General features: G+C 40.4%; 1 protein-coding gene across 1 annotated transcript in view; it reads right to left on the bottom strand.

Annotated features, from left to right (window-relative positions):
* Positions 1-23,063, bottom strand: part of TOMM70 (translocase of outer mitochondrial membrane 70) — a 53,722-nt gene extending 30,659 nt beyond the window's left edge. Inside the window, exons 1-2 of the mRNA XM_003418962.4 lie at positions 22,266-23,063; positions 2,852-3,025 (exon numbers count right to left, since the gene is read on the bottom strand). Of these exons, the coding sequence (XP_003419010.1) occupies positions 2,852-3,025; positions 22,266-22,592 (501 nt within the window). The 5' untranslated portion in view covers positions 22,593-23,063. The remainder of the gene's footprint in view (positions 1-2,851; positions 3,026-22,265) is intronic.
* Positions 23,064-23,264: the final 201 nt, after the last annotated feature.

Raw genomic sequence — 23,264 nt, 5'->3', positions numbered from 1 at the left:
GACAGAAACCATGTTTCCAAGCTTGACAGGCTGAGAATTGAGTCCTGCAGTAGAAAAAAAATATTCGCAACACATACAGAGTCAATATCTAATATCTAAAATTATGAAAGCTCATATAAATATCCATAACAAGACAATCAACCTGAGTTTTACGATCAGGCAAAGGACGTACACAGGCCACCTGCCCACCATGAACCTACATGGATCTATGTGCTCACGTCACCACTTTCTTCCCTCCTGCTATGACTGAGGAAGTGCCCTCTTCATCAAAGGCCAGCCCTCCACTGTGATGTGGACTCTCTTCAAGGGCTTCGTGCTTTCCTGTATCCCTTCTCTGCACTAATAGGCTTCTCTACTGAATCATTCCCAGGAGCATAAAAACACTTGCTTTAGTAGTTTTCATCTTTTAAAAACCCTCCCTTGATTCTATTCCCTACAGTTATTGTCCCATTTCTCAGCTCCTCTTTATTGCCAAACTTCAAAGAGTTGCCACTCTACTTGTTTTCCATCTACCTCAATGCCTACTCCTCAATTTCCTTTGCTAAATTCTCCCTTCTACCTGATCTCTACATGCTGGATTCCTCAAGGCTTCATCTCTCTCCCTAGGTGATCACATCTACTGTCTTGGTTTTATAAACATCTAAAATTAGACAACTCTGTGACCCTAATACCTTGCACCGTTTTCTCCCTTTCAAAAAGGGTGACAGAGAGCTTGACATCACTAACGGGATAGTGATACTCTAAGTAACCTATGAGTTTTTTTTTTCTTGGCATTTTGTACACTCTCACTTTCAATGTCCTTTTTCTATTACACCAACTGCACTGGTCTCTTTCCAAAGGGGTGCGGGGCCTTCTCGGCTCTTGCGGCCTTGGTCTCCCTCCTCTTTGTTCTCTTGGGAGATGGCCTTCAACCTGCAAGGCAGCAGCTAGGAAGGCTGCCTGGTGCTTTTGATCTGTAACTTTCTTCTTGCTCCTTATCTCTGTTAGAATAAACTTGGCAGGCCAGTCCCGCTAGCTGTGTCCAGAAATCCAGCATGCATACTTTTAGCATAATAAAGTTTCTTCTAGTTGTTGTGTGATGTTTACTCATCCGACCACCTGTGGGCTATGTGCTTGAAGACACTATACCTTGCAAAAATGATATATAAGCTCTGATGCAGAAATTACTTTTCAGGACTCCATAAAGACAGCCTGCGTTGCTGCCGGACTGCCTGTTGGTGTCACCTCCTAGTAAACTTTCTGAGTTGGAGTACGCTTCATTGGCTTGACTGCTCTGGGGCACAGAACCTAATCAGGCACCAACTCCCAAATTTATCTCTTTAGACCAGGCCATTCCCTTAAAATATAGATGTTCATCAGTTCAATTGCCTACCAGACAGCTGTACTTAGCTATCTCCTTTACCGCTTGTCACCTTGACTCCCACTGTTATTAAAATTACTTCTTCTCTTTCACTCTTCACATCCGAAGTTATTGGTCTTCAGCTTTCCTGCACGCCTCACCAGGCTACTGCAACATCATTACTTGGGTCCCCCTGTTTGCCCTCGTGCACCCTTCCAATATGTTCTTAACAGAGCAGTGAGAGCAACCTTAGATGATGCTCCTGCCCCACTTAAAATCTTTAAGTATTTCCCATCATATTCAGAATCAAGTCCAAACTCCTTAGCACTGCTTACAAGGCCTTGCCAGATCTGGCCCCCAGCTACCTCCAATTTCACCTGTCTACACTCCAGGAACTTTTACACTTCTTTAAATATACCAAACTCTGTAATGTCTTGGTGGAATTACACACGCTGTCCCCTCTATTTGTAACACTCTCTTCTCTGCTCTCCCTGGTGTATCAGTCCCACCCCCCAGCACTGCAGAACCTGTGTTTCTTCAAAGCATTTATCAAAATTTGTCATTTAATAGTTCATTGCTTAGCTAACCTTGAGTTTTATGCTCATAGTGACCAGTTTTATACACTCAGCTCCTATCATGGTAACCTCCTGTATATGAGACAGGCAACAGAGACTGTCAATAAAATTTGATTGAACAAGTAAATGCAGCAAATACAAAAGCCCAATAAACATAGAAAAGAATGCTCAACTTCAACACTGCAAAAAGTAAAAATTAAAATGATGAGATAGTATTTTTCTCCTACGAGAGTGGCAAAAATTATTAAGACTGATCACAAAGTCAGTAAGAATATAGGAAAAGAGGCGTGCTCATATATTACTGTTGGACGTAGGTGTTGGTGTGCTCTCTTTATATTTCTATTTCTAGAATTTTACCCTATAGTTATAATCCCAAAAGTATGCTCCCTCCCTTACCCCTATACTCCAAAAAAAAACCCTACAAAAATATTTACTGCAACACTGAATGCAACAGAGAAAACTGGAAGCAATTCAAATGTCTATCAATAGGGTGGTGTTTTCTACTACACAACCATAAAATGGTTACTACATACAGCTTATAAAAAGAATTAAACAGATCTCCATGTGCTGATAGGGAAATTTTATAAGACATACTAGCAAATGGAAAATACACCACAAATAATATGTATAGTAAGATTTCATCGTTGCTGTTTTTTTTTTCCCGGCATATGCAACTATCATATAGGGAAACAAAAAGTAAGAAACAGCCTCAAACTGTTGAGAGGATGTAGTCACCAGAAATTTTCATTTTCTGTGTATTTTTAATTCTGTAGAATCTGAAAACTATATAACTTTGAATTAAATTTGTAACCAGCAAAATGAAAATTTGTTCTTAAAAAAGTTATGTAAGGAAACAAAAACAAAAATCCTGTAATTTCCAAACAACTTCAAAAAACAGAAACAAAAGGAACAGAATAAAACAATCTAGGCTGCATACCAGCTGTTCAAAGGCCGCAGCTCTGTTCTGATAAAACGTGGAAAGGTCGACATTCTTCTCTGTAGGACACAAACTGATCGCCTCAGTATAGCACTGAATAGCTTGTTCATATTTTCCCGCTTTAAAATACTTGTTGCCTTTGTTCTTGGCTGCTTGTGCTCTATCAAGGGAGTTCTAAAAAGAGATGAAACAGTTATTAAATAGTTACCGATACTCAGGAACAGGCTCAAATCAGCAATTAAATGGTCAGCTGCTAGAAAGAAAAGGGAGGTTCTGTACAATGGCTGTTTACAGTACAAGCTGTTTCATGTAAGTATCTTCATAAGATAGATTCTCAAGAGCAGGATTGCTCAGTCAAAAGGTTCATGTATTTCTAACAATACTCAGACTTTTCCAAAAGGCTGGAATGCTTAAAAGTACCATTTTCCCCATTCCTGCCAACATTAGGAGTTGTGCTTTGCTGTTAAAGATTGGCATTTCCAACCCACCCAGTGGCCCCACAGTATAAAGACCTGGTGATCTGCTCCCATAAAAGATTACCACCTAGAAAACCCCGTTAACAAGGGGCTGCTGAGTTAAAATCAACTGGAGGGCACCTAACAACAATGGGTATAAAGCAGTGATTCTCAACAAGGGGTGATTTTACCCCCCAGGGCACATTCAACAATGTCTGGAGACATTTTTGATGGTCACACTGGAAGGGAGGTGCTACTGTCATCTACTGGGTAGAGGCCAGGGATGCTGCTAAACATCCTACAAAGCGTAGGGTGGCCCAGCATGATAAAGAATTACTAGATCCAAAATATCAAAAGCCAAGGTTGAGAAACCCTGGAATAGATACAGAAACACCTTGCCATCTTCACTACAATTTTTATCCCAAATCTACCGTTGCCCATTAACTTCATTTATGATATTATTCGCCATGTAAGTTTTAATTTTTTAGAAACTAGTCTTAAGTTATCCTTATCCCTAAATTATACACGTGACTTCCTAGATTTTCTGAAATGTTGTAATTTAAAAAAAAAAAAAACTAATTCAGTATATGAGATAAGGCAGAAGTATATTTTTTTCCTTACAGTCAGTTGCAATTCCTTTAAAAATCTATTCTCTGCCTACTTTTTGTCATGTATTACAAGCCCTGGATATGCTGGTAAGGATCCCTGGTGGCACAGTGGTTAAATGCCTAGATGCTAACTGAAAGGTAAGTGGTTTGAACCCACCAGTAGCTGTATGGGAGAAAACACCTGGTGATCTGCTCCTGTAAAGATTACAGCCTTGGAAGCCCTGTGGAGCAGTTCTACTCTGTCATACAGGGTCACTATGAGTTGGAATTGATTTGACAGCACACAACATATATGCTGGTATATATTCCTGAAAGATCCATTGTCTTATTTATCTGTTTCTACAACAAGAAGCTATAAATCTGATTAGTAGTGACATAATATGCCTTAGGATCTGAAAAAGCAAGCTCCCCGATGTTGTTTTCTGTGCTTCCACATAAACTTCAAGTTCAGTTTATTCAACCAAAATGCAAAATAAAATCTGTTTGGGAGTCTAACAGGAAATGAACTAAATGTATGTACTCATTATAAGGAGAACTAATATTTTCATACTAAGTCAATCAAGAATAGGCAATATCCATTTTATATATAAAATTATCTTGTTTTATGACTCTTTAAATAACTTCTAGAAAACTTCTAGGATTTCCATAGAACACAAAACCAGAAGTTTTGTAGTTATAGAAGCCAGTATAAAACTAAACTCTCAAAACTAATGAAAACTTGGGGAAAATAGAAATGGATATGCTTTCCTGAACATTAAATCAGTAGTCCATGAAAAAAGGAAATTACTGTGAAATACCTTTCATTATGTTTGAGGTCTTTTATAACAATGCCCCAGAATAGTACCTATTACAAAAAGATCGTTATGTAAGTGTGCCACCTCAAGCTGCTCAGAACAGAGCAGCTCATCTCTGCCAGAGGAAAAGACCATTAGAAAATATTCTTGATCTCTTACTCCTGTTGGAGCTTAGTTAACTTCTCTTGTTTGGCACCTTCTTCTCATTCTAAGGCATCAATTAGGTATCACCTTTCACAAACCATTCTGTCTTCAAGGATCAAGATGAATATACATCTACAGGTAGTCCTCAAATGACAACATCTTCTAGTTACGACCAACCGCACTTAACGACTATCTTTTTTTAAAAACAATCTTATCGTTAGTAATATACACTACATATAACGCTTCAGTGTGTAATTTGCTGATGTCATCATATCTGTAAGTTTACATGTAATGTTTCCAGCCCCTAAAGACAAATAAAGGTTGGATTTATAAAGATACTGATAAAAGAAGGCAGTAATAATGAAAACTTAAAAAAAAAAAAAAAGAGGCATTCGACTTATGCCAGAACCAACCTACAATGGAGTGGTCACAACAGAACCCTGCTGTAAGTCAGGGACTACATGGAATCTGGAATATTCAGAAATATATTCATCAGCAATACCAGCAATAAAAGAAAAAGACGGGATTATTTTAAAAATTACTACTAAAAAGACCAGACTTAATGGTCTGACAGAGACTGGAAGAACCCCTGAAACTATGGCCCCCGAACACTGTTATCCTAGAACTAAAACCATTCTGAAGGCAACTCCTCAGACAAAGATTAAACAGGCCTATAAAACAAAAAACAGTACATGTGAGGAGGACGCTTCTTAGTTCAGTCAGATACATGGGACCAAATGGGTGGCTCCTGCCCTGAGGCAGGATGAGAAGGCAGGAAGGGACAGGAACTGGTTGAATGGACACAGGGAACCTGGGCTAGGAAGGGGGAATATGCTGTCACACTGTAGGGACTGCAACTAATGTCACAAAACAATATGTGTATAAACTTTTGTATGAGAAATTGAGCGATAAGCCTTCACTTAAAACACAGTAAAAAATACAAAAATAAAATATTACTAGTATCCTACAAGAGAGACAAAAGGATATTATATCCATAATAAAAGAACAGGGAATGACAGAAGAGAAGCAAACAAGGAAAAGTTCTTAAAGATTAAAAATAACTGCCAAGATAAAATTTTTAAAAATTCTTAAAGTCTGAATCACAAAATGGAGAAAGCCATGTTGCTGATTAGAAGGCTGATTTTTTATCCCTTTGTAGGTGAACTGAGCATGATTACTCTCCAGGTGCTTTTAGGGTTCTTTCTTTGTCCTCAGAGTTCAGGATTTACATAACTATGTGGTTAGACTTATAAAAATGTTGCTCAGCACTCATTAGGCATTCTTAAGCATGAATTTTGCTGAAAAATGGCGACCAGCAAGAGTGCTGGTGATGCTCATTACTTGGCTTTAAAAGTTGTGAAAATATTTGAAGGAAAGCAGCATCATTTCTTTTTCTCCTTTTCCTATATAAAATAACTTACCACGTGATCCCATGTTTGCTGCCAACTATTGATGTGAAAATTATTCCAATAAGATACTTAAGGATTCCAATTAAGAGGTTAAATTGGTGAACTGACTCAATACGCAAGCCATATAGTTCTTTCACAGTGTATGTTCTACCTCCCAGTATGGTGAATAGCATCTGGGATCTTTAAACACCTGTAGTTGGTCATCTAAGATACAACTATTGCTCTCTATTCATCTGGAACAAAAGAGAAAGAAGAAAATATAATAATCAGAGAAGGAACCAGATGACCGGACTAACTGTCTCCATGAGCCACTGCCTCCTCTACCCTGAGACTGGAAGAACTAGATGGTGCCCGGCTACCACAGCAAACATTGTGATCAGGGACACAATACATGGATCTTTGAAGCACTTACTGATGAAGGTCAAAGACTATACCATTCAGTATGGATTACCCCTCAAAATAAAGAAAACAAAAATCTTCACAACTAGACCAATAAACAACATCATCATAAATGGTAAAAATATTGAAGTTGTCAGGGATTTCATTTTACTTGGATCCACGATCAATGCCCATGGAAAAGAGTCAAGAAATCAAAAGGCACATTCACTGGGCAAATCTGCTGCAAAAGACCTCTTTAAAGAATCTAAAAGCAAAGATGTCACTTTGAGGACTTAGGTACACCTGACCTAAGCCATGGTATCTTCAATTGCCTCATGTGCATGTGAAAGCTGAAAATGAATAAGGAAGACTGAAGAATTGATGCCTGTCAATTATGGTGTTGGTGAAAAATATTGAATATATCATAGACTGCAAGAACAACAAATCTGTCTTAGAAGAAGTACAGACAGAATGCTCCTTAAATCAAGGATGGCAAGACTTTGTCTCATGTACTCTGGACATGCTATCAGGAAGGACTAGTCCTTAGAGAAAGACATTACGCTTGGTAAAGTAGGTCAGCAAAAGAGGAAAACTCTCAACAAGACGGACTGACAGCGGCTGCAACAATGGGCTCAAGCATAGCAACAATTGTGGGGATGGCAAAGAACCAGGCGATGTTTAATTCTATTGTACACAGGGTCACTGTGAATTGGAACCAACCCAATTGCACCAAACAACAACAAATAGAAAGGGAGAAAAATGTGGAACAGAGCTTCAGATTCTTGAAGGTGGAAGAGTCCCTGAGACTATTGCCCTGAGTTGCTCTTTAATCCCTGAACTGAAACTATCCCGTAATGTCGCTTTTAAATGAAGTAGTTTAGTGCACTCTTTTAAACAATTATCTATATAAGACCAAGTGAAAAATAGCTATTCTAAAAGCATGGACGAGAAGGTTAGGGGACAGGGAGTTAAAGTCAATGGGAGTGAAACTAGAACAAAAATAATGAGAATGTTAATACAACGTGAAGAATGTAAACCAATATCACTTTCACAGATCATTACGTCTAGAAGCTATTGAATCAAAACAGGTTTTGCTGTATATATTTTCACCAAAAACAAAACATTTTTAAAAACATGCAAGCCATGTGCATTGGGGAAAAAAAGTTTAAGGAACCATACACTTCACAGCTTTCAGCACATTTCACAAATCAGCCTATAAATTACTGTTTTACAGATAAGTTTCAATTAGTTATGCCTTAATGTTGATATTCATTAAGAACACGAAATTATTCTCTTATATACACAAGCATCTAGAATTAGGTCAAGTAATGACCATGAGAGGGGGAAAAAAAAAAAGTTAATACTTTAAACACTACTTAAAAGAACTAGTAGTAAAAACTGAAGATGTGAGGATGGCAACCTCCCATCAATCAGTCAGCCAATCCCTTGAGGACAAGAACTACTCCCTTTTAATAAGACATGTTTTTCACATTTTAATATCTTTAAAATTGTGATGGGCCTTATAATTGATGGTCTTAAAATTGTAACCAATGGCATTTTTCTTTCTTACAGGTACATAAACTACTGTTTCTTATAATCGAGGAGTGCAATATGGTATATTATCCAACATCATTGGCCAAGAGAGTATGTTCAATAAATGCTGCATTCAGATAAAGTTTTATCGAAGCGAAAAATTTCGCTGCCAAGAAGCCAAGATATGCAGATAAAATTTATTATAATGTAACATATGGATAAATTCTAAGACTTGGCAAAATGTACAAACGGTACAATAAAGTTCTATTTTAAATTCTTAGTGACAAATTCCCAAAGGAACAGGTGAAAAAGACTATGTCAAGTCTCAAGAACCGGACCCAAAACACCGAATTTAGTGACTTAATCCCTCAATTCCCCTTCAAGAAAAAATCCTCCATTCAGCTGTATGGAGCGCAATAACTGACAACCATCAGCTATTGGCACCCTTAGGTTCTACCTCAGCTTTCAGGCTGAGGCCGTATTTCTCCCAGGCAGCCCCCAAGGCTCCTCTAACGGGTAATCTTTGCTCTAGAGCTGCCTCGTTGGGGAGAGCCTACTGGGGAGGGCACCAGAGTAAAGGCCTTCCTCCCCAATCCTGTAGCCATCCCTCTTAGGGCCACGGCTGTTACTTTCCAAACAAGCCTCTTAGCCTCTTATACTCCTACCTCCCTCTCAGGGTCTGGTTCCTGAAGACCCAGCTTACACACTAGATGTGAATCCCATTAAAGACAGTAATGAATGCTTCAATCAACATTTGGGAAGCATTTTTGCAGAAAAATCCAGTTACTCAGGCTCTAGCCACTAGGTCCAAAAGTTCTGTGGCATGTCTGCCCAAACTTGATTATTGCTTGTCAACATCATCCAACTTTAACAAACATATGAATAAGGAAGAATTTACATATCTCCAGCAGGTAAGTATTAACAAGGCAAAAGAAGTAGCTGCCCCTACAAATAATTCAAAGGGGCTGTGTGCTAAGCCCAAGTGGCTCAGGGCACAGGGTATCTCTTAGGCACAAAGAGAAAGATACCAACCCTTTCTTGCATCTGCTCTTTTCTTCCCTACTCCTGCTTCATTTTTCTTTCCTGCTTTTTTTTCTCCATTTACTTTTTGCTTACTTCCTCTTCTAATCTAACTACAGCTACAGTTAATTTTTAAATGTATAGTGTACAAAAGAGAGATTTGTAGGACACTCTCTATGATCAAGTTCAGAACATTACAGTTAGCCTGGGATGGCCAGTGTCAACAAGGGACATGTACATTTTAAAACTGGGATGTGGGAGGATGAAAGGAATCGAGAAAAGAATAAGTCCTGGAGGAATGTAAAATCTTCCACTTGTCAACAGCTTTAATCTTCCTCCAAAATTCTGAAATATAAACTAAATTGCAACTTTGAAACATATTTTAAGGATAAAGTCAGTCAGGACTAAATTGACAAAAACCTTGGAAGAAAACCCCTATAAGACAACTGGAAGCCCTTATACAGCTGTGGGCTCTGGGGAGCAACACGTAACTACTAGAAAACTGCATTTGAAACAATGGTCTTCCCATTCCACTAGAGAGAGAGAAGCCAGAGTCTGCAGGCATGTCTGCTCTCAAACTCCTGTGATTTCAAACAGGCAGTGTCATCCAGAAGTGAGGTTCCTCTACACCCAAGAGAACAGTGACAGACGTACCTTGCCTCTATCTTCCAAGAGTGCAAACATTAAGAACTGTTAACACTAAACGAAAATCAATACCGTAAGAGAGGCACCCAAAATAAACAGAAAATTAATATCTAAGAAAGCAGGGTAAACAAAGCAACCAAGATTTAATATCAGAGGGATAAGAGGTTATCACAGTCATGAAAAAGAGAATAGGCTATGCTTAAAGAGCATCAATTAGAGATCTTGAAAAAAAGATTATTAAAATTAACCAATGGATGTATATTAGAATGGGCTCAGGTGAGGAGCAAATTAACAAGTATAAAGTGGAGCCAAGGAATTCTCCCAGAATGCAATGAAAATGGAGGAAAGAGAGGTGGGAAGTTTGAGGAAAAAGTTAAATGGTATGGAGCACAAATTCAGAAGTTCCAACACTATCTAACTGGAGTTCTAGAAGGAAAAGCATAGAAAAGATGCCATAAGGAACTATTCCTGAAGTTGAAGAAAAGTAACACACTTTTTTATGTACATTATGATAAAATTTCACAAAAAAATCCTGGAGGTTTTGAAGTAAAAAAACAGATTAATTACAAAGGAAAAAAGGAACCAAACAGAGTAACAACTTGAAAGTTCTGAAGAAAAATCATCTTAAAAATTTATACCTACCCAAACCAGCATTTAAAGCTGAACAAAATAATAAACTGAAGGCTTCGAAGGCTGGTGTAGCAGGGGCAGGGGTTTGGGGACCATAGTTTCAGGGGACATCTAAGTCAACTGGCGTAATAAAATCTATTAAGAAAACATTCTGCATCCCATTTTGGAGAGTGGCGTCTGGGGTCTTAAACGCTAGCAAGCAGCCATCTAAAACCAAAAAAACCAAACCCTGTGCCATCGAGTCGATTCTGACTCACAGCAACCCTATAGGACAGAGTAGAACTGCCCCATAGAGTTTCCAAGGAGCGCCTGGCGGATCTGAACTGCCGACCCTTTGGTTAGCAGCTGTAGCACTTAACCACTATGCCACCAGCATTTCCAAGCAGCCATCTAAGATCCATCAATTGGTCTCAACCCACCTGGAGCAAAGGCGAATGAAGAACACCAAAGACAAGGTAATTATGAGCCCAAGAGACAGAAGGGACCACAAAAACCAGAGACTGCATCAGCCTGAAACCAGAAGAACTAGATGGTGCCCGGCTACTATCAATGACTGCCCTGACAGGGAACACAACAGAGAACCCCTGCGGGAGGAGGAGAGCAGTGGGATGCAGACCTCAAATTCTCGTAAAAAGACCAGACTTAATGGTCTGACTGAGACTAGAAGGACCCCAGAGGTCATGGTCTGCAGACCTTCTGTTAGCCCAAGACAGGAACCATTCCCAAAGCCAACTCTTCAGATAGGGATTGGACTGGACTATGGGATAGAAAATGATACTGGTGAAGAGTGAGCTTCTTGGATCAAGTAGACACATGAGACTATGTGGGTGGCTCCTGTCTAGAGGGGAGATAAGAGGATAGAGGGGGTTAGAAGCTGGAAAAATGGACACGAAAAGAGAGAATGGAGGGAGGGAGCGGGCTGTCTCATTAGGGGGAGAGCAATTGGGAGTATGTAGCAAGGTGTACATAAGTTTTTGTGTGAGAGACTGACTTGATTTGTAAACTTTCATTTAAAGCACAATAAAAAATTTTTAAAAAGTTACAGAAGGCAAATACAACAACAACAAAGGCAGTATCAAACAAAATTTTGTTCAAAAGCATTAGATGGAGCAAAGAAGGATAGCTTATTCTTTGATAAAAAGTACAATCTGCCAAGATGACATACAAATCATACCTGTCTTAGGCATCTAGTGCTGCTATAACAGAAGTACCACAAGTAGATGGCTTTAACAAAGAGAAATTTATTCTCTCACAGCCTAGGGGACTAAAAGTTCAAATTCAGGGTGCCAGCTACAGGGGAAGGCTCTCAGGGAAGGTCCTTGGCATCAATCTTCCCCTGGTCTAGGAGCTTCTCAGTGCAGGGACCCCAGGTCCAAAAGACGCACTCTTCTCCTGGTTCTTCATCCTTGGTGGTAGGAGACTTCCCCCAGAGCTGGCACCCTGAATTCAGGCTTTTAGCCTCCTAGACTGTTAAAGAATATATTTTCCTTTTCAAAGCCATCCACTTGTGGTAGTTCTGTTATAGCAGCACTAGATAACCAAGACAAACCTTTATGTATAAAACAAAGTTTAAAAAAAACTCAACTGTGACATTAAAGAAAATGAAAATATGGTTTCAGTTTTTTCCAATAAATTTATGATGTTATTAAACCATTAAGAACCACCTGAAAGATTTATAAAACATTAGAAACTATTTTTTTATGTAGACAATAAGGTAGCATATGAAATGTCTGTGAGAAGTGTCTGCCTATAAATATACTGAAGATTTAGTATATTTACTAAAGATTAACAAATTAAATAAAAACAGCATTCTCTGGGCAGAATAAATAACCTTGCTTAATTAGCACAAACAGGCAGTACAGAACACAAGGAGAGGCAGTCAACTTATATCGATTGCCAAGTTAAAAAAAAAAAAGAAATCCAGAAAGACAGGTACACCAAGGCTCTCCTTAGAAAGACAGATATTCCCTATTTGTATTCAGCAAAGTCTAAATCAACCTAAAGTCGACCAACTGGATCACTCAATTAGCTATTCCTCTCCATTTGGTAGGTTTTATGATAACAGCTTCCTTTCAAGAAATGTGCCTTTATCACAAATTCATTAACCTTAAAGCCAAATGCAGAGCTTGCTTAATTTCCTTCCCTTATACTGTAGAAAAATGGTGCTCTAAAGGATCCTGAGTCAGAAAAAGGTCAAATTACGTAGACAAAGCACCAAATTGCAAGTTTTCTTCCTCCTCACTGCCACTACAGAAAGTAAGCAAACTACATTTGGCAGGTAGCACAACCTGGGACAGGGAACTAAGATTACCTATCACTTTCTGCTCACACTTCTCCCCATTACTTTCTGTCCAGCTATTCCCCTTCATTAATAAAAATGCAGAGAAAGAACAGCAACACAACAGCGACAGAAACAACAACACAAAAACGTAATTAATTCAGCCCATAGATGGAACTTAGGACAAAAAGCTGGTTAGTACAATGCCAGTTTATCAATCAACATCAGTCTTCTGCTGTTCAGGAACTAGACACTGTTTTTACAAGTACTGGGGCCCAAACCTGCAGAAGTAAACGTACTGGAGGCAAAGGTCTGAATTAGATAACACACAACTACCAATTCTTTATAACAGAAGAGATTTTCATTGCATCCTACAGAAATCCTTCATACTACCTTCAAGTCGCCTTCCCCCCTCAGTTTACCTTGTCAAGCTATTCTACAAATTTTCAGAATTAAAGGGTGAGGGTGGAAAATAAACTCAGTGACAATTTTGAAAATGTATTTTTATAAATGAGAAACGAAGACGTATAGATCTAAAACGTAACACAAACAACCTGAAATACTGGTATCTTTTCATGTGATCGTTCTGCACCTCCAAAAGCTACTAAGAAGATTTAGAAGACTACAGATCACTTTTGGTTTTGGTAGTCTTTCCAACATTCCAAACATTTTTTAACACTTCACACTAAAATTCTAATAGTGAAAATGGATTTTCCCCTGCATCTCTTACCAATAAATTAGTTTCTAATTGGTATGGCAGATCTTTTTAAAAGGCTGTGTACAATGTCATTCCCCTGCTCAAAATCCTCCAATAAAAATTTTCTAAATTTTATTGTTTTTGTTTACAGTTCACACAGCAGTTTAGGTTCCCATCCAGCAATTTCTACCCAAGTTGTTCAGTGACATTGGTTACATTCTTCACAACGCCTAGCCATTCTCACTATTTCCATTCAGGTTCTTCTGTTCCCATTAGTCTGCCCCTTACATTCTCAACTTTGTTTTAAGGTAGCTGTTGACCGTTCAGTCTCATATAGGTGATGTGTAAAACAGCACAGAACTTATGGGTGATATTCATTATTTTTGAGCCAATTTGTTATTTAGCTTTAAGAAGACCTCAGAGGTTAGTACTGCTCCAAGGTTTCAAGAGTCTATATCAAGGGCAATAGTCTTAGGGAGTCTTACAGCCTCGACCAGTCCAGTAGATCTGGTTTTTTTTTTTTTTTAAGGAATGTGAGGTTCTGTTTCATATTTTTCTCCCATTCTATCAGAATGCATCTATTGTGGCTCAGATTAGAACGGCTGGAAGTGGTAGCCGGGCACCATTTAATTATTCTGGTCTCAGGTAGATGAGGCCGTGGTTCATGGAGACTATTTGTCCTACAGACTAGCTTCTTCTTTGAACCTTTGGTTTCCATCTTTCTCTTTTGCTCCTGACGAATACAGACCAATAGCTGTATCTTTGACGGCCACTTGTAAGCTTTTAAGACCCCAGACAGTACTCATCAAACTAGGATGTAGAGCTTTGACTAAGACGTCCCACAGCTCCAGTAACTTTTCATTATGATAGCTTAGATATAAGACTATACTCCCGATACTCCAATTCCACCTCCCAGATACAACTTTAGCAAGTTTAAAAAATATTATCTTCCTAAAAGCACTTTGACCATTTCTATAATCATCACATGTACAGTTCAGTAATTATGTTCATCATTTTATTCAACCATCACCGTTAACTGTTCCTCAATTTTTCCATCACCCTTAACAGAAGCTCAGTGTCCCCTAAGCACTGTTTCTTCCTTTCCCCCTCCCTTCCACCCACTCCTGGTAACCACTAATAAAGTTTGATCTCAAAAAAAGAAAGAAAACAGTTTAAAAAGATTAGGTACAATGCATTCAATTTCCGTGAGCAAGGTAATACATGGGCATAAATTTAAACTTTGTTAACACTGGTAAGGATATAGATGAATTATGAAAAAGATGTCTATGATACCACACAAAGAGTTATTTAAAATAATCTTCTACAAAACTCAGCTTTTTCCATTCAAGATCTGAATAGGTTCCATCTCTTCATAAAGAATGATTGTCTAGCAAAGTCAACTCCATGGCTCTGTTAAGTGTGATTCCGCTAAATGAATTCAACAAATATTTGAAGTCAAATCTTACGGGTCCTGAAATTAATGCATAAGGCAGAAATCATTACCAGTCCAAATTACTTCTGAAAATTGTTTAGAAAAACACCATACTGACAATATGAGGGAGGTGCTATTATCTCCATAAAGTAACTGAAGCCCAGAGAGATTGAGAAACTTCCCCAAGGCAGGATTCAAACCCAAGTATTCTGATTATAAACTGCCTAAGGCTTTACTTCTATCCTGCATGGATGACATAGTTGGCTTATATTTAAGAACCATGTTTTATGAAGAATGTGAATCTTTATCACTAGACTCACACAGAGATTCACACTCTAGGACTGAAACAAAGGAAAAAGAGTCAGGGTTCGCATTGTATTTTGGAAATTACTGACTCCAGGGCATAAAATCCTTAAGTGAAAAGACAGAATCATCAGCATAATTAGATATTTGTCTTTCTTTTTGCCAAAACCAAACCCACTGCCATCGAGTCAATTCTAACTCAGAGCGACTCTATAGGACAGAGCAGAACTGCCCTATAGGGTTTCCAAGGAGCGGCTGGTAGATTCAAACTGCCAATCTTTTCGTTAGCAGCCTGAGCTCTTAACCACTGCACCACAGGGCTTCAAGCATGTATAATTTAATTCATTTTAGTTAAAAGCACATTTGATGTGGCTCCATGTACAACAACCAATGTGACAGTATTTACCCTGAAGGAACATACTAGAGGCCAATGCAGGAAACAAACAAGTACACTGGCAGCCTCTCAAAAGAATTACCACTGATCAAAACACTGAAACTCTAATCCATATGAAGAAAATACATATTAGATGATTAGTAAACTGTACAGTCAGCAATCATAAAATTATAAGTCTGAGGAGTAGCAACTACATACACACACACACATATCCAAAGCTATATGGCTAAAATACAAGGATTAAAAGCAAATAACTCAGGTAATAAATCTAAAAAGAAAATGAGAAACACATTAGATACTTCACATCCCTCTTCAACAAACACGAAGTGTACTAAAATTTGTCAAACACGAGGCAAAACCAAAGAACCTGACTCCATCTCTTGAAGAGGCAAATCTATTCTGAACATTAAAAATCAAAGCTACAGATATTAAGATATACCAGTAACCCAGATAAACTTAGTCAAACAAAAGAAAACAATCAGGGTTTGCTTAAGACACGGGTTACAAGAATTTGCACTGAAAAGAAAATGACTGAAAAAGGACAGTAAGGAAGGTGCTCCAGGGAGGAAAAATAACTCTAAAAATATTAGGACACACATAAAAATTCAGCAGTCAAGAAAGGGACCAGCCTCTAAAAACAAGCCATGCAATGGTAACAAGATTCCATTACAAAAAGCTTGCAGTGTTACACATTTGGTAATAAGGAACCACTATAAATTCTTAGCAAGTGATTATAAAATGTTATACTGATTATCACATACAATCGCTGTAAAAGAAAATAAGCTAGAATTTGGAGACATTAATCTAAGTGTGAGAAAATAAAATGGGTATTAACTTGTCACCATAATTACACATTTACATACAGTTAAAATATAAGAGGTGGTTCTGCAATTTTTCTCTTAAATGGTTTTATTCCCTTAATTTACCAAATTCCAAGAGCATATTTATTAAATATGAATCTGGCTTTACAGAAGTAGCAGTAAAGTAGCAATCAACTCTGGAACATTTACTGTATGAAAAACAATCTTTCAATAACTTATTGATGAATTGTTACTTTTATAAGAATCAAACCTAATAAGAAAATACCCAATAAGAAAGTCCCTTTCCATCTTTGTCCTGAAATTTTAAAAATCTACAACGAACTCCACTTCCTAAACCAGAATAGAGAACATCCTTTACCTAAGAAGAACCAGTTTTTAAGAACGCTGCTTCTGTGGGATCATGGTTGTAGGTTAAACAAAGTCAAGTGATTTGTAAGAATGCCTAAATGCTGTTTAATACTTTTAAATTTCCAGGATTGATTGGTAGAATAATAATGAGGAGCTGGAAAATTTGAAAAATATGCAATTTGTGAAATTAAATATATACACATGTGGAGCCCTGGTGGTGCAGTGGTTAAGAGCTCAGGCTGCTAACCAAAAGTGGCAGTCTGAATCCACCAGCTGCTCCTGGGAAACCCTGTGGGACAGTCCTACTCTGTCCTATAGAGTCATTATGAGTTGGTATCGACTTGATGGCAACAGGTTTGGGTTTTTTTTTTTTTAATATACGTATATAAACTTACAGATGTCAAAGGAGCCATTAATTATTACTCAAAGAACAATGCTTCATTCATGCATTCATTCAACACCTGCTATGTGCCAGGCACTGTATTAAGTTCTGAGAATACAACTGTAAGATAGAGCCTTCCCAGATAACACATATAGTAGGAAAGACATCTAAGTAAGCAACTCCAGTACCATGTGATACATGTTATGGAAAGGAAAATCCAAGGTGTTATGGAATCACAGAGTGGTGTGCTTACGTGAAGAGGAGTTTCAGCAAAGATGAGACGGTAGGAGGAACGGCAGTGTTCACAGAACATCCAAAGGCCAGAATCAAGAGCAAGTGGCAAGAGATGAAGAGGTAGGCAGGATCAAGATCATGAAGGGTCTTAAATCTTGATAAGAAGTTTGAACTTTTCCTTGGAGGCAATGAAATGGAAAACCACTTAACGGTTTTAAACATGATACCGATGAGATTTTCTCTGGCAGCGCACAAAGTGGATTGGAGGCAGGCAATACTTAGAAGACAGCAGCAGTTATTCAGTCAAGAAATAACAGTATCCTGCACTGGGAAACCCTGGTGGTGCAGCGGTTATGTGCTACGGCTGCTAACCAAAAGGTCAGCGGTTCGAACTCACCAGGTGCTCCTTGGAAACTCTATGAAGCAGTTCTACTCCGTCCTATAGGGTCACTACGAGTCGGATCGACTAGACGGCAACGGCTTTGGTTTTGGTTTCGGCACTGGGGTAGTGGCAGTGGGAATGGAGTTGTTCTTGGTAGCTGCTGTGGGGTCAGCCCCCAGCTCACAGCAACCCCATGCACAATGGAACTAAATGCTGCCCAGTCCTGAACCATCCCCAGGATCAACTGCTGATCAACTGGTTGTGATCCACTGAACCATGCCCAGGATCAACTGCTGATCGACTGGTTGTGATCCACTGAACCATGCCCAGGATCAACTGCTGATCGACTGGTTGTGATCCACTGAACCATGCCCAGGATCAACTGCTGATCGACTGGTTGTGATCCACAGGGTTTTCACTGGCTGATTTTTTGGAAGTAGATTGCCAGGCCTTTCTTCCTAGCCCACCTTGGTCTGGAAGCTCTGCTGAAACCTGATCAGCATCATAACGACACACAAGCCCCCCGTGACAGATGGGTGGTGGCTGCTCACTGGTGAAGAACTGAATCCAGGTCTCCTGCATGGAAGCGAAGAATTCTCTGCCCCCAGGAATGCAGTAACAGTCGTGTATTTAAAATATATTTACAATGTAGAATTTTCTGGATGTGTTTATAGATTACGTGTGGAAAATATGAGAAGAGTAAGAAGCTTCTGGCAAGGGAAAATAGTTCTGTTTCCCACTAGTTAATGTTGATCAACATTAACCAACGAGGGGTATTCTCAGGAAAAAACAGAGCCTGAGTGTGAAATACTTATGAGGTAATGAAGATTCCCCTTAAGTTTGGGACACATCTGAGGTCTGGGTTGGAGACAAGAAATTACTGCTGGACGGCAGGCAAGCACCCAGGGAGTATATGTGGCATAAGAGAACAGTGCCTATGACAGAGAAGTGAGGGTTACCAAAATTTATGGAAGAGGCAGAGGAAAAGCCTAGAAATGAGACCGAGAAGAATCAGAGAGAGAGGTAATCAGGAAGTTAAAAAAAAAAAGAAACAAAAAACGAGAATGTGGTATCCCAGAAACCACTGTATTAAGAGAGGACAATGTGAAATATTGGCAAGAATCAAGTAAGATAAAGATTGAAAGGTGTTTGCCGTGTTCCTGTTATACAGAAATGTCATTGGTAACCCTGACTGATTTTTAAAATGATTAGATACAGATCACTTGGAGAAAAGAATGATTGCGCTTCAAATAAAATGACTAAGAACAGCAAGTTACTCAGTCTTTGGTCCCTCTGTAAAATCTTGAGGTATTTTCCCCTTCCCATTGTAGAGGGCTAGCTTAGATTAGTGGCTTCTAACCATTTCATGTAGGATGAACCCTGTGGAACATTAGAAAACTTTAACACTAGAAAAACTACTTTTTTTATCATCAGATTTTAAAAAATTAAAGAATTACTATGAAGTCAATAATACTTTCAAATAAATACACATATTTTTCAAAAAGCACCTGGAACGCACTGCCAGAGTCAATTCCAACTCATACTGACCCTATAAGACAGAGTAGAACTGCCCCATAGAGTTTCCAAGGAGTGCCTGGGGGATTCAAACTGCTGACCTTTTGGTTAACAGCAATAGCTCTTAACCATTGTGCCACCAGCATTTCCTTTAAAAAGCACAGGTGGTCTAAAAAACAGAAATATCTAAGACGTTTGTACAGCCTGCAGTTCAGGCTTGGTGTGTATACGGGTGTAGCTGTCCCTTGGGATAACTCAGGCTCAGAGATGAAAAAGCCCTGTGGATAAGATTATCTTCGAAGAATCCTTCCAACTTTAAAAACGTATAATTCTTTAAGTTTAAAAAAAAAATTACTGAAGCAAAATGGCATATCATGGTAGACTTTACAATGACTCAAAATGGAATATGGTTTAATACTCTAAGCACCTCAATCTCAGAAGCTATCAACTGTGATTAGATGCTTTTCTTTACTAATATCCTAAAATCTCCATTAATTAAAAACAAAACTGAATATCCTTGCTTTTGCTTTAAGAGTTTCTGCTATCCCAGAAGGTATCTGGATATAATTTACACTGCACATGACAATCTCAAACCAGACAAAAGTCCAGTACTACTAATTTATTTGACATTAAGGCAAACATGAACCAACAGAAAAAAGCGACCGAATTTTCATTGTATTCTGATATTAAACCCTGAACAGAAAACATCTCTCCATTCCTCATTGCCTTAAAACTTACAACTACTGTTCAAATGAAGAAAGAACAGTTATAGCATCAGGACTCTCTGCCAATTTTGCCATCAGTTGAAACAGATGCTTCCCTACTTACTAAACCCACTGGGATTGCCAATTTATAGGAGCCCTGGTGGTACAGTGGTTATGCACTCGGCTACTCACTGAAAGGTCACTGTTCAAATCCACCAGATGCTCTGTGAGAAAAATGTGGCAGTCTGCTTCCGTAAAATTAAACAGCCTTAAAAACCATACGGGGCAGTTCTACTCTGTCCTATACTGTTGCTATGAGTCAGAGATGACTCAGCAAAGGGTTATTCAATACAAAGGAGTTTCTCCGACCACAGATACCATATTACAATTAGTGATCAGTTGTATTTACATATTTAGTCTTTTAATAACTCTAGACTATTAAAAAAGAGACAGTCTTTAAGTAATTATTGGCCACCAACAATTAAGATGTAAATTTTCATTTAAAAAAAAGCATTCTTATTCTTGCTTTACTGAAGAATCACCTAGTAATTCAAAGCCAGGTTTCGGCCCTTTTAGGGCTGAAGAAATATGAGAGATCTAATATTTTAATCCTCTTATTCTACAGGGATGATATTAAGATCAGGAAGATAAACTGACTTTCCCAAAGTAAGGATGCTGGAGAGTCCAACCTAAATTACACATCTTCTAGTCTGCACAGTCTATAGGTCTTTGTGCCAGACTGTAACGCATCTTTTCTGCTGCACTTAAAAAAATGGCAATGTTTTACTCTTCCATACGAAAGGTTACCAGGATCTCACCGGCCAGCATGATGCCTGACACACTGTAGGTGCTAAACTATGTTAGTTCCCTACCACATCAAAACTTCCTTTAAAGCTAATGTGATAACTTAGTAATGACATGTCTTCAACCTGAATGGTGTAAAGTGGAAATGACTTGTGTATGTATATAAACGAGTGACTCTGAAACTGGCACTTATTTGATCGAAGGTTCCTCTGAACTTTGATTTACTCTGGAACACTGTACTCTGCACAATCCCAGGCACAAAATCCCCCATCCAACACCAGGATTGTTAAATGCAACCAGGCCATACCCCGCACAGCTGCGGGATACCCCCACACAGCTGCGAGATACTCCCCCACAGCTGTCAGATATCCCCCACAGCTGTCAGATATCCCCCACAGCTGTCAGATATCCCCCACAGCTGTCAGATATCCCCCACAGCTGTCAGATACCCCCCACAGCTGTCAGATACCCCCACAGCTGTCAGATACCCCCACGCAGCTGTCAGATGCCCCCACGCAGCTGTCAGATGCCCCCACGCAGCTGTCAGATGCCCCCCGCACAGCTGTCAGATGGCCCCCGCACAGCTGTCAGATGGCCCCCGCACAGCTGTCAGATGCCCCCCGCACAGCTGACAGATGCCCCCCACAGCTGTCAGATGCCCCCCTGCACAGCTGTCAGATACCCCCCCGGCACAGCTGTCAGATACTCCCCCACACAGCTGTCAAATACCAAAAGGGTTTAATAGCATCATTTCAAAGGCAGTTCAACAAAAGCATACAAAGCAACTCACCACATACTGCAAGAAACCCTGCAAAAAAGTCACGTGTAGCTGGCCTAATATCAGACATTCCAAATAACGCATATCAGGCCTGGTCATGTATATTTCCAGGTAAAATAAAAATAAATTTAAGATGCTTTCAGCTAAAAAAAGGTTTAAGGACTCACTTCCATAAGTGATAAATAAATGTCGTTTTCCCCTTTAGAACCTTTTTTTTTGTATACAGAAAGCCATCCAATCAGTACTTTGGCTTCTGTCAACCAACGGTCACTGTATCTGTCTATATCCCCCCCCCCACACACACAAAAAAACTCTTTAAAATGTGGAATGCTTCGTTATTACAAGGTTCTTACCGATTAAGTTTTAAGCCTTGGAAATAACCAAAGTAATTCATATCACAACGTACCAATCGTTAAGGTTTCCTTCACTAGTTAACACAATTATCTCATGTCAATGTCCCCGTACCTACAACATTGGGGATAAATGCTGTGTCACGGAGAAGCAAAGATTTTTCTGAAACCAAAACAAGGCTGTCAAAGAACGCCGCTAACCTATGTCCTCGGGCTATCCCACTCTCCATAAAGGCAGCCAGACGTGAGTACCCCCAAACCCATGTGCTGCTGCCCGACGGCTTCCGACTGTGCGAAGCCCCGTCACCAGCATAAGCCGTCACCGAAAGGCTGCACCCGCCAGGTTTCACCTCCACGGCCCAAGACTGCTTCTCACCATTTCCAGGTGAGCACCGGGGCCTTCCGGGTGTCCGCTGCCCGGGGCCGGACTGGCCCTGCCCTCTGGGGTCTTCCGTTCACTGTTGCGCTTCAGGCCACTGGCATCACCCCGGCCCCCGGTGTCCCGGCGCCGCCGCTGCCGGCTCCACAGGTACATGGCACCGGCACCCAGCAACAGGGGCGCCCCGACCGCCAGCGCCAGCTGCCATCGCGGTAGGCCCCCGGTGCCCGGGCCTGCGGTTCCACCGCCGCCGCCCACCCCGCTCCCGGACCCCGGCGCAGCTGCTGCGGCCACCGCCGCCTCCACAGGCTTAGAGGCGGCCATGACGAGTGTCCTCCGCCACCGCCTCCCTGCTACTCGCGGGCGCCAGAGTCACCAGGCAGGGTGCGAAGATGACGGGGTGGAAGACAGTGTGCGAACGAGCACGCTAGGCTGCGAAAGCGGACGACAGAAAAGGGCCAGAGGTCACCGGAAGCCCAGGGCATGCCGGGCCGGACCTGGCCCTCCTTCTCCCTGCCCAGCGGCAAAGGCGGAGGGGGAGGCGAGAATTACTTCCGGGTTAATGGAAACCACCGGCTTTGAGGAGGTCGTTGTGAGGACCCCTTCTTCTTTCCTTTCGCCTCGCTGCCGCTTGGGAGGATCAGAATTACTTCTGGGGTTTTAGACCTCCAGTGGTAGCCGCCGTCTACTTCTCCGCCTTCAGGAGAGGGCAGAAAGCCCTCCTGCCTACCCGAGCAGAGAAGGAGAGCAGATACGGAATGCTTGACGCGCGCAGGCGATTCGGGCAGAGGAAGCCTGGCAGCAGCCCGGTGAACGGCCGGAGCGCCGTTAGACTTTGGAGCTTATTGGCTGGCAGGCATCGTGGGCGGGGCGTAGGCCGAGCCGCGCAGCTTATTGGTGGGTTTCCCACGCTGCGCTTACTGTTCCCGACACGCTGGCGCCGCTTTGATCCCGGCGGCAGTTGGTTCTGTTCGTGCGCGCGTCGGGGAAACTAAC

This window comes from Loxodonta africana, chromosome 20 (assembly GCF_030014295.1).
Source record: "Loxodonta africana isolate mLoxAfr1 chromosome 20, mLoxAfr1.hap2, whole genome shotgun sequence".
Classification (NCBI taxonomy): domain Eukaryota; kingdom Metazoa; phylum Chordata; class Mammalia; order Proboscidea; family Elephantidae; genus Loxodonta; species Loxodonta africana.
The sequence above is the reverse complement of the archived record's forward strand: the minus strand, read 5'-3'. Positions and strand labels throughout refer to the sequence as shown.